A 17,643-nucleotide genomic window follows, 5' to 3' on the forward strand; every position below is an offset into this window, starting at 1 on the left:
ACCCCGCACCCACGCAGTGTAGTACTGTTGTCCCCTTATTATGATAGATAAAGATTGACGATCCTGCAACAAACTTGGCTAATAGAACGGGGGCTTTTAGCTCAATCATCAATGACTTATGCAGGAAGAAACTCCAGTCTTAGATTCATTGGAGGTGACTCAAAAAGGGATGAGACATGACGGCTAAGTACGGACAGTCAAACAGCCAAGGCTGAATTGAGTCAGTCTTTGCAAGTTAGTCTAAGCTGCTTAGATTGAGCCAAAACGCGAGTGAACAGACATTCACTTTTGATTCTGGAAATGCAGCGGTATGCCTGCAACGGCCCAGGTCAGAAACTTGGGGGCTCTAGAGCATGCCTCCCTGCTGGGCTGGAGCAGACAGCTTGGGCCAAGGCTAGCCTGCCCACCCTGCAAGCGGGAGGTTGTGGGGGAGGTGCAAAGCATCCTTGGATGCTGGGGGACTGCAAATTAACTTGCGTTTCATGCATGCTATCTCTTGGAGACACGATGCTGTTGTCAGCGAGGGTGATTGGATCCCATGTGAGTAATACTTCAATAGAAACCTCCCAACCGAGGTTGTAAGAACCTTTTCTCCCCACTTTTTCTGTTTTACTTTCTTTCAGAAATTGACCAGGGGAGTTGCGGCGATCCCGGGGTGCCAGCCTACGGCAAGAGAGAAGGGTCAACGTTTCGCCATGGGGACACTTTGAAGTTTGAATGCCAGCCTGCCTTTGAGTTGAAGGGCCAGAAAACAATTACCTGCCAAAAGAGTAGCCAGTGGTCCGCTCAGAAACCAGTCTGTGTTTGTAAGTCAGTGAGGAGACTGCTTTAAAATGTTTGCAATGTCCAGTGAGGTAGCTACATAGATCATATATATTCATAGATCATATTTAGTCACGCTGGATTTAGTTCCTGGAGCAGGGGTAATACTGGGGAGAGGAGAGATATTGCTAAGCTGCAAAAGTTGGATCAACTGTTTAAATGCCCGCAATGATTGGGGAGCGTCTGTAATGCCGCAGAAGCTGGGTTTGACTGTGGGTTCCTAATCGGATCTTGCTCTCTTCCAGGCTCCTGAAAAAAGGAAAAGAAACAAAACCCCTGTTTGAATTGGAGTCCAGGACTTTGATTCAGGTTCATATTCAAAAGAAAAGGGAATCTTCCCCGTCTCAACAGCGGAGGGAAGAAATTAAATTAGATTCCACTTTTGGCCTTTTAAATTTTCCTTATTATCTGCCGGTTCTTTAAGGCCCCCTGCCTCACAATCTCAGCCTTTAATTTGTTGCCTTGCATCTCAGCAAGAAATAGGGTATATTTCTCTCGGCATTGACTTAGGGGGAGAATTTCAAAGGAATAAATGAGAATTGGGCATCCAATTTCCATTGGTTTATAATCTCTTTTGAATATCTCTCCTTTAATCCCTGGTGTTAGGCAACGATCTGAACCTTCACTCAAATATGCTGCACCCAATTCTTAATGAAGCTCACAAAATTGTGTGTTGGGGGGCGGGGTGGGATTTAGATTTCTCTGCAGCGCGGGGTAAGTGAAGCCATTTTTCTTATCTTTTACTCGCTGAGCACTCTAGGTCCTGAATGGCCAAACTGATTCTGCGTTCAGCAAGGAAACCACATCTCCAAAAAGGGACAAATCAGTTAAATAAGAGGTTGATGAATGGAGCAGAGAGCATATAACAGCTGCAGGGGTAGCAGATCATGCAAAAGAGCAGACATTTCCCTAATGGAAATTTAAAACAAATATATGCTTATTATAATGTGAATAAATGTATACACATGTGCCCACACCCCCTGAATACCTCTATAAGCTGCTCACTCATAGCTTCTGGTTTAGCTATGCAGCACATTTACAGTGGTATAACATACATTGGCTGGTATACTGATATATGTTACAGCGGTGTCTGGAGCAGGCGGATCAGCATTCCTGAGATAATTGCTTCTGCGATAAGTGGTGTCTTAGCCCCTCGTCATTAAGACCAGGGAAATTAATAGCCTTTTTGTTTTGAGGGGAGGGCTGGAATCAACTGGATGTGGGGACACACGCAACCTCTACACCAGTTTCTAGCTACTCTTGACCTTGCAAAAGGTAACTGTGCCCTGGAGTAGAATAACTTACTTCAGCGCGGGGCTGAACTGGGGAGAAATCTGTCTGCTCCACATTTGCACCAGTGTAAATGCGTCACGTGCCTGCATGCTTCCATGGCAAAGGCAAAGGTAGGGCAGGATGGCACTTAGAAACTATCTTGTTTCCACAACTAGTGAGCTTGCCAAAGGAGACAAGGGTCTTTCCATGGCAGAGCCGTAACTCTGGAAATATTTCCATAAATCAGAATAGCATCGCTTTTGCAGAAAACCTTGCTTCTCCAAATGTGTCATGCAGTCCTACCTGGTGAGCTTTGAAATCATTCCTGGTGACAATTCACAGAGGCAACTGTCACAAAACAGCAGTCCCAAAAAAGCAATCTTTCTTTGAAATGACAGTGAAAATGCACGCTGTGTGCAAGAGCTGCAAAACTTGAAGCAATTTGCAAAATTTGCAAAGAGTTTTGAGAAGATTAAAATGCGAACGGCTGGAGCTCATTTTTGTGCTAGTCCTCCGCCTCCTATTGTATTTTTTCCCCTAACTGTGAAGTCCAGATGGCTATTGAATCTTGTAGATTCTTAACCAAACCTTCAGCTATCTCTGAGACTCCCCTGATACCAATTTATCATGATCATAAAGATGCCTGCTCTTTCTGTCCTGGGTTCTCAGAGCCGGATAACTCCATCAAACTGCTATTAGGGCTGAATTGTTTCCATTGTCAATCTAGTAAAGTTCGATTTTTCACGTATTCTGTCCATAGATACGGTTTATACTGTTGGTGGGGGAAGGCTGGAGGGGCGGGCGGGGGTGGATGGCAGAGGAAGATTGATGAAAGACCATGAATCCATTGGTTGAAATCATGCACCAGCCTCTGCCTGCTATGATACAACCATGGATATTTATTAAGCAAAAGGCAACAAGTTTGGGGAATGCAAAGAAGCCTTGCTCCCTTCCTTCCACTATCCCGCCTTTGCATTTGCTTATTCTGGATATCATTGTGCTAGTTTGCATCGGTTGGGAGAGGTGACACACCAAAAAGGCGTAAGATTTGTAACTCTTCATGGAATCTGTACCAGGATTAGTGACAAGTCTGTGAATGCTGGGAGCATGTTAAGCGTGCGGGGCTTCTGGTGGAAAAATAAGGTAACCTAATTTATGTGCCGCTAGTTGGAATATGCAAACAATTCAGTGCCTCCGATTCTGGCTGTGAACGCATGACAAATGCAGAAGGAGATTAAACAGCATGCCATGGTGCGTCCTGCTGTCCCAACCAAATGATTTATAGGTTCATAGTATTTATTGTGGAGAATTCATTTCCTGGAGCTTCAATGATGAGGCAACACCGAATGCTTAAAAAATGCAGCTGCTTTATGGCAACGGGTCCTTGAATCTGTGGCTGTCTGCGCCTTCACGATAACAGACCTTCCATCTTCATCGTTCTCACCGGTGTCATTACATTCCTTAATCATCCCTGCTGAGTGCATAGGGCCTTTGTGAAACTTTGCCAAACGGTCTCATATATGCATTTTGCTGCTCTCTAATGGGTGGGGTATGTCTCAACTTCTTGGGTGTGGGTCGTTTGTATCAGACTGGCCGAGCAGAAACTGAATCTAGGACCTTATGTCTCTGTAGCTGGAACGGATGAATGCAAGTATCCATCCACATGTATGCTGCCAGCTGATATTTTTTGCCTCTGTACAGTATTGCTCCCATGATCATTACCAGACAATGAAGATTTCTCTCTCTCTCTCTCTCTTTTCTTCCTCCCTCTCTACTTTATAGCATCTCGTAGATCTCAAACCAACTGCATGGTTGTGGTTGTTCACCCTGACATACCATTCGCATTTCAGAAGCTGCAAGTTTGAAAAATCCATCTAGAGCTGGTGTTGGTTTAACAGCAGGGATACTCCACGTTGCGTAGCTTAATATAACTGAGATCTTAACTTCCTCGTAGAGTTGTGGTCATCCTTTTGGAGCTTAACAGCAGTGAAACCGTGGCTCAGAGAAGTCCAAAGGTGAAACCTAGCATCTCAGGTGCAGGACTGTGTTAATTAGTTGGATAAGGTAATGCGTCTTGCTGCGCTGATGGAACCGGATGTGCATACGAGGCAATCATCAAAGCGTGGTCCTTCGTTACTGGTGAATGAGTAGATGAGGCTTGAGAAGGGAAAGCAGCTCCATGGTAACAGAACTGTCACAAGGAGTGGGTGAATTGTTTGATACCACAATGACGAGTGTGGTTGAAATGGCTGGATAGCAAGGGCAGCTGAGTAGGCCATTTCAGTCCTACCTCCGTTTATAAATGCGTGTCCGTATTGCTGCTTAAACCAAAACCTTTCTGTTAGGAAAAATAGAGGGCTTGGTAATCCATTACCTGATTTTTTTTTGTAACCTGGCCATGCATTTCATACTATGTTTATTTTGTCGTGTGTGAGTTCCCCCCTAGGGTGGTTGGAAGTTGCTCTGAAAAATTCCCACAGTTCTCTCTTCCAAAACGCTTTTGGTGTTCGCCTTCCCACGATCCTGCTAAAATGCTTTAAACCAGATCCACAAGTCCTGATTCATCAGGCCTAGGCCTATACATGAGTGAATTAATTGAGCCAAATTGAGTGGTGGTTTTATGTTGTAGACCGGAGGTTGGCAACCGGTCCATAGAACCACTGGATCCGGCCCGCAGACATGAGGCTTTGGGGTTGGGGGCCTCAGCTGCCGGTAGTCTCCCCATGCTACCATGAGAACAGGCAACGGTGGCCACCTCCTCGCACCTGCCCTCTGCCTCTGATCTAGGGTGGGTCATTCCAGTCCACAGCCAGAAAAGGTTGCCAACCTCTATTGCAGACAGTCATGGAAAAGCTGTAGTGACAAAGTAATGTCTTTTGAAACCAAGTCACAATGAGCCATGGCGATGCATTTACTTTCCACTCATCCTCCTCTATCAGTCACACGGGTAAGTGGCTCGAGGGAACTATTTTCGAAACAGAATCACTTCCTGTGCGATCACTACTGGACCCGTCAAGTATTGTGAAGGTGTAGACTGCATATATGTAAAATACTGCGTGTGGTTTTGAACAGTTATCACCGTAGCTCCATCAAACAATCCTGGGGGCCATGTTTGATGGGTTTTGCATTGAAATGATGCAAAGTTGCTGTAAGTTATGCATGGAACCCAGCGAAGAGTGGCATTTTGTATTAGAGGATCTGTCAGTTTTGGAGATATTTTAAGGACCTGCCAGAAAGCTTGGGTATGTGTCCAAAAACAAACTTCCCCCAAATTTTTGGGATAGTTCTGATCTGAAGTTTTAGTTCAGGCCCTTCTCTGCTTTCCAGAATTTTTCACTTAAGTTGTAGCTGATGATGCCTGTACTGCAGTAATGCTTAGAAACCTCAGTCAAATACTGCGCTGGATACTGTTAGAAACACTCAACCGAAAGAGCATCCTGCCATGTTGCTTTCATTCACATCTTTTCTTTTTTCTTTGCTTTGTTGTTTTCTTCTTCTTGGCTTCAGATCACGTAGTAACTTCCAACCAGGAGTCGTAGTTCGAGGTTTCAAGTTGGAAAGAACCTATTAGATTTAAGTAATTTTTTTTTTTATTAATGAAGTTTCAGCCATCTGGAGTTGCAGTGTGCTAGTTTGCAGCAGAATGTCATCTGGTCGGGTCATGGGGGCAGGTGGTTTTTGGGCTGGTACAATAATTTACATTGCATTATTTTGTTTTATCAAGTTGCAAAATTGGAAGTGCCCAAGTTCTGGAGCTCATCAGGGTAGTTGACTCGGGGCAATACTTTGATTGTAACGTTTAGGGTTTTTTCCCACCCAACTTTAGTTTCTCCAGTTTATTGCTTGAAATTGCCCATGACTGATCCTACATCCATAGTTGCCTTGACAAACATTTATCCTGTCAAACTAGCATTAGCCTGACAGTGGAGCATACTTTTCTTGCAAGTTTTAAACCTGGTCGGTCACGTTATAAATTAGCACAAAGTAAATCATCTGTATCTGTCGATGGTCACTGCATTTGTGAATTTGTCCCTCCAGAAAACTAGACGGTGCTTGTGCATTCAGTAACTTGGCTCCAAACTTCCATTCAGCTACAAAGCATTGCATTCCCTTCCTGTGCTGGAAGTTTAATGATTTTGTTAATCCTTCCCACCCTTCTGTGCACCTGATGTTTTATATCTCTCATGATTGCTGTCATCCCCCTTGGCGGTGCTTACTCGTCCCTGTTAATCCCACATTGGCCTATTATGCCTGCTGAAGGCTCGTAACTCCCCATTGCAAATGGTCTCTTTTCCAGTATAAAGCTGCTTGGCTGACCTTTTGCACACCCCTCATGATACATACATATAGGATTACAGGCAAGTAAAGCAAACTGCAATCGCTGTCTTCTGAGGAACATATGCAACAGCACCGTGTAATTTTATATAACTTGACACGTTTTCATGTAGCTCCAGATTAACCTGTCAGTGGGTCATTATTTTCATTCTTTCTCTCCTTCCTCCTTTCACTGTCCATGACTCATGGAAGCAAATGGAAACCTTTCCCAGGGAAATGAGTTTGGAGGAATGTGTGCTTTGAAGTACCGGTGGCAGAAGGAAAAATCTCTCTGCACTTATTTTAAATGATAGAAATTTTCTTTTGAGAACAAAAAACCCTGGAAACCAGATCCCAGAGGGCAATAGCGATCTGTTGAATAAATACTGATAGGGCTCAATGTTTCTTCCTCTTCCTTTAGGGCATCTGAGTGTTTTTACTGGACTCGGCAAGATCAGAAGCTCTGCAGGGATGGATGGGGTGGGGAAAATGCAGCTCTCTTCTGTTGGCAGACAAGGTTCTTTGGGTGAATCTGATATCTTTTAATTGTTGGGGGACAAATTTTGCAACAAAAAAACAAAGTTCTGTTTGCATCCAGAAAATATTTCCCCCCCCCAACTTTCAAAAAAAATCTTTCTTCCCATGAAAAATGTCATGTTTTGTTTCATGAACATGTTTATTGGCCTCTTCCCTCTCCCTCTCCAACTACTTGAATCTTCTCCCTGACTCAAATAAATCAATCAAGTGGGCCTGAATCTTAGAAAATATTCAGACTAGAGGCAGGTGCAAGTCAAAATATTCGGCTCTGGATTCAAACTTTCTAAAAGCTCGAGTGTGCTCGAGCTGGAACTTGTGGCTTAAGTCCTACTGCAGATCAGGTATCTGCTGTATAATATAGGCAATAGCTGCTATTTTTGAGCACTTCAGTACTTTCAGCCTTTCACTTGAACTCGAAGGCCTGATCCTCACTTGGAGTTTCCGCTGGCTTAAGTATTTTGGTGCAGGTGTGACTTTGAATTAGTTATTGAAATCACAGTGTTTGCTGTAGCTGCAGTTATGTCCGCACAAAAGTGCTCATATCCATATATTTATTTCCAAACAGGTAGCAGAACAAAGCTGGATTGCTTTAAGCAATGCAGCTTATATGCTTATATAAATGTGTCCATCCTAGGGGGCTTTTACCTCTCTAATTTTACCGGCAGTATAATGTTTGTGAATAAATAAGGCCCAAGAGCAAACTTTCGAGGTGGAAATTAGTTTCCCTCCAGCCACATTAAATTCCCTTGGGTCTGTATACTTACTAATGTGTGACAGTCTCTGACAGAGGCCAGCGCCAGCTGCTTAGAGTAGCATTGCCCACTTGTTAGCAGTTGGCTTATGCCTCGTAGCCTGGGGTGCGAGGGGCAGGGAATTGTAACTCTTCCAAAACCCTTTGAATACTCAGATAATTATCCACTGCTGACGTATGAATTCAAATTTAGAAACGAAAAATGAGGGGTTATAACCTAGGACTCGGTGACTCTGAAAAGGACTCGTGATAAATAAATGGATATGAACCCCCAATGTGATGGTGAATAATACGGTCATTGGTTGTATAAACAGAAGTATAGAAAGTCAGGGTGGAGAGGTTGCATTGCCTCCTTAATTTGACACGCAACCCCCGTGTGGGAGCTGGCTCAAGGTGCGGTACTCAGGCTGGGAGCAACACCTGTACAGCATGGGAGCTTGTCCCAGCCCCTGTACTGCATGGGTGCAGGGTGGAGGCCATGAGCAACACACATGGCACAGGAGATGGTCCCAGCTCCCACACTGCACAGGAGCCTTGAACTGGCTCCAGTATGGTGTTGGGGGTGTAGGAGACTGACAAACAGCTCTGTTTGGCTCCCAAACCCATACAACTGCACCAGAGTCCCCTGATTATATTACCCCGGTGGAGCAATCATCCATGAGCTCAACGCATGTTAGATGATACGATCTGGGCATAGTCCTCACTGGTAAAGGCCAAACTTTACTGCTCTAGGATGGCAGTTAGCACATGTTTCACTCCTTGAATGCTCAGACACCAGCATTGTGAGGGCAGTGAGTATAAGTGTAACACATGGGAGTAAAAATTTCTAATAGAGCGTCCTTCCATCTAGCAGATGGACACATAACAAGATCTGATGTTGCACAAATTCAAACCAGAAATAAGGGGCATGTTTGCTCGATGAAGGCAGTTAGCTACTAGAATAATTTCTCAAGGGCAGCAGTGGATTCTCCATCAGTAGAAATGTTTAAATCAAGATATGGGATGTTTTTCTAAAAAGATAAGCATTAAGTCAAGGAGGAATTTCATCATGTCCCATACGAAGCGGGAGATCAGACAAGGTGATCACATCATCCTTTCTCATAATCGTTCCACCAAGGGCATGTCTGTAGTGTGTCCTCGGCACAGCTCAGGCAGGATGTGGGTAGCGACTAGCCTGGAGCACACCAGGGACCAAGGTTGGGGAAGCTGTCTCAAGCTTCACTGCTGCTCCTCAGCTGGGGGCACATGCAACTGGAAGCAGGTTTGTCGGGGCCTGTTTAGGAGCAGCCCCTTCCTGGCACACGATGTAGGCATGCCCTTTATAGTCGCACCCCAGTTCTTCACAGGGTTAGGTTCCTTAACCCCCTGTGAAGATGGGGGTTTGACACTTAGCCACAGCAAACAGCTGTGTGGGACTGCGGGAGAGCTCCAGCTGATTGCTGCAGTTTTTTTTTCAGGGCATTGCTTCTCCCGTCATGGTACCCCGGTGAGCTGCCACCGAGGAGAGAAAGATATCCTTTGAAATAAAAAGCTGCAGCAATCAGCTGAGCAGCTCATGTTCAATTCAGCAAAACTGCTGCAAATTAAGTGAGCTGCAAACCACCCAGAGATGAAAAATTAGGTCCTTCTTCAGTGGCACCCCGTGGGCCAGATCCTGCGCAGGGTCAGCACGTGTGGTCAGTCTGTGGATGTGATCCCATGCACCGGCCCAACCCTGTGTATTTGGATCCCGCCACAGACTAGTGACCCTGTGCATCGGCCCGATCACATCCTGACACAATCATGGGCACAGGCCACATTATCCAGCTCACACGGCTCAGCCTGGTTCCAGAAATATGACAGCATGGCATGGCAATTAATGCTCCCACTGCTCCCCTACCTTTCCATTTCCAAGCCCATGGGGAGCACTACAGGTTGAATCTGACCTGCAGGCTAGAAGTTAGCACCACTTCTACTGTATTACCAGAAGTTGGATTTTTAAAGGTGTTTGAATTTTTTGGCTTTTTTAAAGTTCTCTACATTTTTTCTTTCTGCTAATCCCAGGATAGGTTCTCTATGCCTGGTATCTAGTAAGATCTGTTGCAGTGGGCTTCTCAGTTGCTTCTGCTTTATCAGCTACTCTTGCTCTTTGCAAAGGTGATGAAATATTGTGCCTCCAGTAGAGTTATCTGGCACTCCTGGAAGCCGCTTCTCTCCTCCGCTGGAAAGGGGTGAGGCTGTTCTTGTGGCTCAGGGATCAGTAACAGTGTGTGTGAAGCTTTGGTCACCGATTTGATTCAGAGAAGATTCAGCCTGATTCGGAGGCCAAATCACCAAATCAAAATTGAATCAGTGGAAAAAAAACAACCTCTGAATCTGTTTGGAGCCTCCAAATTGATTCGGAAAAAGATTCAGAGATTCAGCGTTTCGGAAAGCCGTCTTGCAGGAGAACAGAAACTGAGAAGAGGGAGGGGAAGCAGGAGGGGAAAGACTGACATCCGTAGCTGGCCAGTGACTGTGATCTTTCCCTGAGTCCCCTTCCTATCACAGTGCTCTGGGGGAGGGATGTAGGAACAGCCTATAAGCCTCTGTCTGCAGCCTTTCTGTCTCTTTTGTGAACTGTTTCTGCCTGAGCAAAAGAGGGGCAGGCGACTGCCCTAGAAACAGGTGGGTGGGCAGCAATCTAACTGGCACCAGGAGGGCCTCCCTGTTACAGGCTACCACCCCTGCTGTTTTCATCCTGCTGCGCCTTAACACACACATAAAGTCACACGTGTCACAAGTTTTGCTTGCAGAAGCTTGAGGTGCAGCTTCCCAGAAACCCCTGAACCCATCTCCTTGGTAGGCCTCGTGCCCTCAGAAGGGGCTACCATCCCTCCTGTTTTCATCCAAATCTGCCAAAAAATGACAAAGTTATAGGCATTTCAGTGATTCCCCATTATAGCCTATGGCCGAATCACCAAAACTCTCCGAATCAGCACCAAATCTTCCAAAGCCGATTCGGGACAGTGATCTGAATCTCTGAATCGAATCACTGTCCTCCAAATTGGCTGAATCGGAATCTGAATCAAATACTTCCCTATTCGCACAGGCCTAATGAGTAACCCCCAAGAATGGCAGGCTGCTTCTTGCATCCAGCCATTGCCATGGGCTGCTAACCTTTGCTGCAGTGCCCTAGTTCTCCCTACTCTGCTTACCCTCACCACCAGTTGCCATCATTTTCCATCACTGGTGACACTGGAGAGACACAAATTTGGCACCGTGGGGCAGTAGTGGGGTAACACAGATGTATCATCCCAGGGCAGGGACACTGGGTGCTGTAGGCAGACTCAGATGCCTGTAGCAGGAAATGGGCAGTACAAGGCAGGGAGGGTGTCCCTGCTGCCACACGCTGTTGATCCCCACTGCCATAGACTGCATCCAGTTTCTTTGCACACTAGACCCAGCCCATGGCTATAGATTGCGGAACCCTGCTATAGCGTACTCTTTAGGGGATGCTCATCGCCATGGCTCATCTGCACAAAGTTGCAGTTTCTTTAGCGCTTTGGAGGCAGCAATAGGAAATTTGTCATTTCAGCTTTTGAGCCCTTGTGTATTGCTTTTCTTGCCTGATGCTCTGATGAGAGATGCTGGAGTGATAGCCTTAGAAACAGAGCCTTGCTATTATCCACCAAACAAATCCAATAAAAAGAATTGGCAGCTGAAAGGCTCCTACCAGTGTACCTCAGTTCTGATCTCTAGGGACCATCAAGGCGAGTTCTGGCTTTGTACACTCAAAAGATTGCCAAGAACAATGCTAATTATTACTGCATGCGATGCCAGGATTTTGGAGAAGGGCAGAGTAAGACACAGGGGGATTAAATGGGCATGTATCTACTAGGGCCTGTTAACTTGTGGTTACTCTTGACCTGTGTCAGGTTCAAAGAAATAAATTATTGGTAAAATGCTGACTGATCCCTGAGCTGTTCAGACCCATTCTTTCACTTCCACAAGAGAAGCAAGTTTAAATGAAGGAAGGATTACTGTGATCCCTATATGCATGTGGGATTTGTAGCTTTTTTGTTAACAGCCTTGTTTCACAGTTGTAGCCATGTCGAACCATTCTATTTTTAAAATTAAGCAGGCCACTTTACTTCAATCTTTGTTCTGTATTACGGCCCCACTTCAGTGCAGGATTTAAGCACATGGTGAAATGTAAGTACGTGCTGTAAGTGCTGTACTGAGAAGGGATGTGCTTAGGTACTTTCTTAAATACTTTGCTCAACCTGGGCCTGGGCTGTTTGTAACCCATGCCTTGTGCATTCCCTAGCCATTTCGTATTGCAGTCCATGCGGGATGGGATGATCCTGTTGCCCGGCTGATTGGGTGACCAGACTGTTTCTGGAGACAGCATGAACAACAGGGTGGTGCTTTTGTATTTGCATTTAGTGTCCATCCAGCAGGGAAGGTGCATAACTTCCAACTCATCAGCACTCACTCCGGTTGTTTCGTCTATCTTAGCATCTCTCTACAGAGGGGTAATGTGTGCACAGACCCAGCTGAATCCAAGTCTTGTCTGCTCTTCATAATGGCAGGAAAGGCGGGGGGAGGGTTTGCACCTTTTATTGGCTAATTGTACAGTTGGGATCACTGTTGGACAAGCATTTGGGGATCAAGTATTTTCCTGGAGTATCATGGCTGCAACACCACTCCAACTCAACTTCACTCTTCATACTGGAACTCCTCATCTTCATTCTGATCTAGCACCTGTAGAGCTCAGTGCAGCCTCCAGAGTCCCCAGGGCTGTTTTTGTGCTTGCGAGTGGAATTTGATAAGTCCACAACAAACCATTAAGGTCTTGGACCATTTAGGCTGGTTGTTTTTTTTCCAAATGTCCTTGCACCTGCCTTATATCTGCCTTGAGAGCTGTTCAACCTAACATATAAAAGACCTCTTTAAAGACGGCGCTGTTAGTTGCAGGGAAGCACCTGAATTACGGGGCTCTAAAACACTTATTTGCCAAAAAGCTCTGCAAGGTCGTGACAGCCGGGAGCACCCCCACTGGGTGCTCAGCATGCTTTTGTGAGATCGTTTTATGGGCCAAGCTCTGCTTTTGTTTATGGTGATGCCTTAATCTGTGTTAACCCCTCTGACCTCATGGGATTCACACCGGTGTGAATGAATTTATTGCCCCTTTATCCACACCCAGATCAAAGGAAAGTCTTTTGGGTTACATTCCTACCTTTCCTCTGGATTTGAGGAGGAGGGGGCTTTCTCCTGCCTCTTGGTGGTCCCGTTTTACAAGCTATTCTCACCTAATATTTAGCCTGTTCCAGTATAGTTTAAACAGATTTTTTTTTTCTCTGCGCTGATGGCTCTGCTATGTGGGGGTCCAAGCAGGAGCCTCTCAGGATTTTTGTTACTTGACATTTGTACTGCGGCACCTGAATGTCTTGCTAATTAAAAGATGGTCAAGGACTAGCTCGGGAGCTTTTAGGCTTAAGGCTGAGTCCTGTCCCTGCAGAGACTTATTCAAAGATACGTAGACTCTCTCTGCTTCTTTTGCTCATTTGTAGTACGGCGATAGGAGTACTGCTTTTCCTCACAAGAGAGCTGTGAGGATAAATGCATTAAAAAACTGAGACGTGCTCGGAGACCTACAAGAGGCAAGTATTGTTAAAGGGGCATCTTTGATTTCCACACGTATCTGCTCATACCTTCACTTCAAGCTAGCCTGCGCTGGGAGGCAGCGTATAGTTGCACAGTCCCTGGAGCAGACCAGGGAGGTTATAACTTAGCATCATACAGTCCTGTTTTCCCTGCTGCTCCAGGGCCTCTGTATCCAATGTTGGCTGTATCGCTGGCACAGCGTAAGTCACCCGGCATACCAGAATAGCTCCACGCACTTCTTTTCCACACACCCACCCATCTCTCACCTATTCTCAGCAATGCAAGTGGGTAGACCTGAGCCACGGTCTATTCCTGTTGTAAATCAGTATATCGCCATATCCAGCTTGTCCACAAAGGCTGGGGGGACGCATTAACCTTTTTTCTTTGGATTAAAATGTCTCTCCACTGAACAAGCATCCTTATTCCTGCGAGTTGGGTAGCCCACTTTGAAAGTGGATTGAATTCATTCCAGGATGGGTTAGTGGTCCATGTGGCTGCATTTGTACTGTGAATTATCTTGGTATTCCCTGCAGTCACAGATTCACGGACGTTTCGGGCTGGAAGGGACCTCATGAGATCATCGGGTCCAGCCCCCTATTCTGGGCAGGAAAGATGACTGGGGTCAAATAACCCCAGCGAGGTGTGCATCCAGTCTCCCTTTGAAGATCTCCAGGGTAGATGCCTGCACCATCCCCGGTGGGAGTCTATTCCAGAGTCTGTTCACACAGACGGTGAAGAAGTTTTTCCTTGTATCCAGTCTGAAACCTTCTTAGGAGTTTATGGCCATTGCTCCTGGTTTTCCCCTGGGGCACTTGGGTGAATACTTGTTCACCTAGCCCCTGATGCTCTTTCCTGACCTTTCCTTGCTGTCCCCACACTCCACGGCTTCACGTGTGGATCAGCTTGGCTGGTTTATCTGTGTGCCCTTGACTCATTTTATGTCATTGCAACCAGATGCCATCTCCCTGTTTAAATGCTGGAGGGCAGCTAGGTGCACCCATTGGCACTCACATGAATCTAGAGTCACACGACCTTCTTAGCATTGTAGCAGCCGCATTTTATGGAGTCACAAGGACGTGCTTTGGGATTGCGCATTTTCTCCCGACTTGGAAAGAGGAGGTCACTGCTGTTAAAACAGAGCAAGACCATCAGCATGTCAAGATCCATCATATCAATGCACCCATCAGACAAGCGCCAGTGTGGCAACAAAGGCACCACTCGTATATAAAGGGCAGCAACAAGGCCATTCATAGTTCCCCGAGGAGCTTCCTCTCCTATCATGAGCTGGATCTGATTTTTGCCAGTGAGACCTCCATCAAATGGGCTGTCTTGTGGGCTGCAGCTTGGGTACCCACGAGACTACCAGCCCTGGCTCTCATGAGATTTCCATGAAGAACCCTCCTGAAGCAAACCTGGAGGGAAGCAGAGTCTGGACCCAAGAAAGACACGCAGCATCAGGGTGCTGCGGAGTGGACATCCACCAGTAAGTGCAACAAATTTCCATTTCGCTACCTCTGGCCACTGCCATTTCGGGTGAATGTGAGCTAGGGACATTGCCAAAGCTGCTCCACTCTTCCTGAAATTCCTTCCCTCATGCTTAGAGCAGCACTTGCCTTGGAGAATTTAAGTCCTCTTATATTTTTAGGCCACATCGATGTTCCCTGACCACATCTGAACATGCCCCCCTCCCTTTTAATTGATTCTCTCCTCACAGGCTCAAATGGGCATCGAAATGGGAGCTGCGCAGTGCTCATTGCTCTGAAATATCCAAAATAAACGTCTCCCTCCTAGCTCACTGCTGATCTTGCCCTCCTTCCCAGCCTCCCCAACTCAAGTTGCTGGTTGTGTAGGGGTTAAAAAGCAAACACATTGCACAGGAGCCATCTTTATTGAAACAGCAGATAGGAAAAGAGAAACTACAATGTGAAAAGTACTTTGCTTCACAGTGTGAGCATTACCTGAGGCTGCCAGGCACCTTAAGCATTTAATAAGATATATTTGCTAAAGTGGGACATGCAACTATTCACCCACCCTCTGTGCGACCTCATCCCCTCCCCAACCTGTTGCCAACTCAGGGTTGGTCCTGGGTTTTCTGCAGAGAGAAAATGAAGTGGAAAAAAGCATCTTACCCTGCCTCGTGGCCGCCCCAGACTAAGAAGACACTATGGGAAAGCTATTCTAGAAGTGAGGGGGAAACACGGTATTTTAGCATTGTTTCCATGGAAATGGAATTAGTACAATAACTACTTGTGCTGTTCTCAGCTTCTGCATCTGATGTCCCTTCCGCCCCCGACAGAAATGTTATCAGCTCCAGAATGCCTGACAAATATCTGGGTCAAGGAAAAGGGATAGCAGAAATGAGCCATCCGGGGTCTTCATGTCCGCGTCCCAAAAGAGAAGGGATGCGAAGACTGCAGAGTATAGATTGGAGATCCACCGGCAGGCTGAGTGGAGGGGAGAGCATCGAGAAGAAGATAGAGATGTGCAGGAACAGCTCCCAGAACTGAGGCAGGAGCAAACACGCCAGCTGGAGACAGTCTAATACAACCTTCCCGCCTGGTACCACATCACCAGCCCGGCCCTGCAGCCCTTAGAGAGTAACAGAGGCTGTGGGATTGAAGATGTGCTTCCCTTGCTTCTCCACACCCAAAGACATTGAAACCAGAGAGCATTTGGGACCTCGCTTTCACATGGATTGACTTCTTTCCCTGCCCTTCTTCTACCTCCAAGATGACGACAGCAGGCATAAACCTTGCACCTGAAGATGCTTGTGACTAGGACAGTGCACACATATGTGCACTCAGCACTTTTAGGTGCGTGTGCCTCATTGGCACCGTTACATTCCATAAAGCCTGCATGGTTGTTTTATGGTAGTTTATGATCTTCTGGTTTAAAGTTAGCACTCTGGTGTTCAATAAAGGGTTTTTTTTAATTATTATTTGTGGTGTTTGATGCTCAGTAATGGAAGTTATTGACAAAGATTCAATCTCGTTTCGTAAAGTCATGTGCCTGCCTTGCACAAAATAAAAAGCCCTTTCATAAAATGCTCCTATGGTGCTTAAAAAAACCATAGTAAACCTTCATTTTGACACTTTAACTCCTTGCCTCAAAGTAGGAACACTAGGCTTCCCAAACTCTGTGCCTGACAATACCTGCAATGTGGAGAGGTAGTCCGTCTGTCTGACTATTGAGCATATCCCACGTGGCTCTATACTTCCGCCTCCTACCTAGCAGTGAGGATCTCTCCCCCTTGCGCTCTCAGATTTCCTGCAAAGCAGAGCAAGTAGGAATCACACAAGGCAGAAATCACTCAGTTGCCTCTAGCCTTGTCATTAGGCACTGTCCTCTCACCTCTAAACTCATGGCCCACTGTCATTCTGCATCTATCCACCTATCTCAGGAAAAGGCTTCATGATCCAGGGGAGCAGAGGTAAGCAAGTCTCCCAGATTGACAGTGGGAATGGCAACTCCAGTAAGGTCCACTGTAGTCTTGGGAGCAAAGATTTCTTTTCCCACCGAAGAAGACATTTCCAAAGGTCCTAGCATCGCGGACCAAGTCACATTTGTGTTAATGTGCTGTTACCAGTCAATCCAGCCTCGGAGCACTATCGTGAAATATTCCTTCTTGCTGATGAACTGTGAAGCCTAGTGTGAAACAACAGGCATGTGGGCTTTCTCAGTGGCCTCAGTGCAATAGAAGACCCCCAGCAATACCTTCCTATACAGTGCCAAGCCAAGCCTTTTATGACTCTCCTTCCCTCTCTCCCTCTCTTCCCTCTCTCTTGGAGTGCCTTTGTGTTTGCGTGCAACAAATCTATGGATGCGGCACTTGAATACCCAGCAAGCCAAACTAAAGTACATCCGAGGAGTTTTAGTTTAATGCACCAGAAACACACTCAAAGCATCCAACAATCCTGTTCTTGCAAACAGTCACGCAGTTGCAGTGCAAGAAAGGGCAAAAAACGTGGTGTGTACAAATGCCCTGGGACCATCGACTCTTCCTTGAAGCCGGCAATTCTTCAATGCCAACAGCCTTGACACCTGATTTACCCACAAACATTAATGAGCTACTGACCAGTCATGATTCAGCATGGCGAGCATCCTGATGGCGGGGGACATTTGCTGAAGGGAGCTCTCGTGTCAGTGAGACGCTGCTGCAGAGATCACGGAGAACGTAGCCTTCATCGTCCTGACATTGTGCTGCTATCCCAGGCCTGTATCACTGAGCCCTGGAAAGGACCACGTGAAGCTGCTTCAGAAACATTTCACCCATAAGTAGCTGCTTAATTTCCTCATGCTCCTCTTCTAAAGTCAATTCA

The 17,643-nt window shown here is 46.2% G+C and overlaps 1 protein-coding gene across 1 annotated transcript in view; it reads left to right on the forward strand.

Moving 5' to 3' along the window:
• The window catches only part of LOC102368221 (CUB and sushi domain-containing protein 1), a gene marked incomplete at its 5' end in the record, with an annotated part of 292,700 nt that overhangs the window by 57,002 nt on the left and 218,055 nt on the right, over positions 1 to 17,643 (forward strand). The window contains one exon of the mRNA XM_014523449.2: positions 624 to 806. Within this exon, the coding sequence (XP_014378935.1) occupies positions 624 to 806 (183 nt within the window). The remainder of the gene's footprint in view (positions 1 to 623; positions 807 to 17,643) is intronic.

This window comes from Alligator sinensis, unplaced genomic scaffold, assembly GCF_000455745.1.
Source record: "Alligator sinensis unplaced genomic scaffold, ASM45574v1 scaffold994_1, whole genome shotgun sequence".
NCBI lineage: Eukaryota > Metazoa > Chordata > Crocodylia > Alligatoridae > Alligator > Alligator sinensis.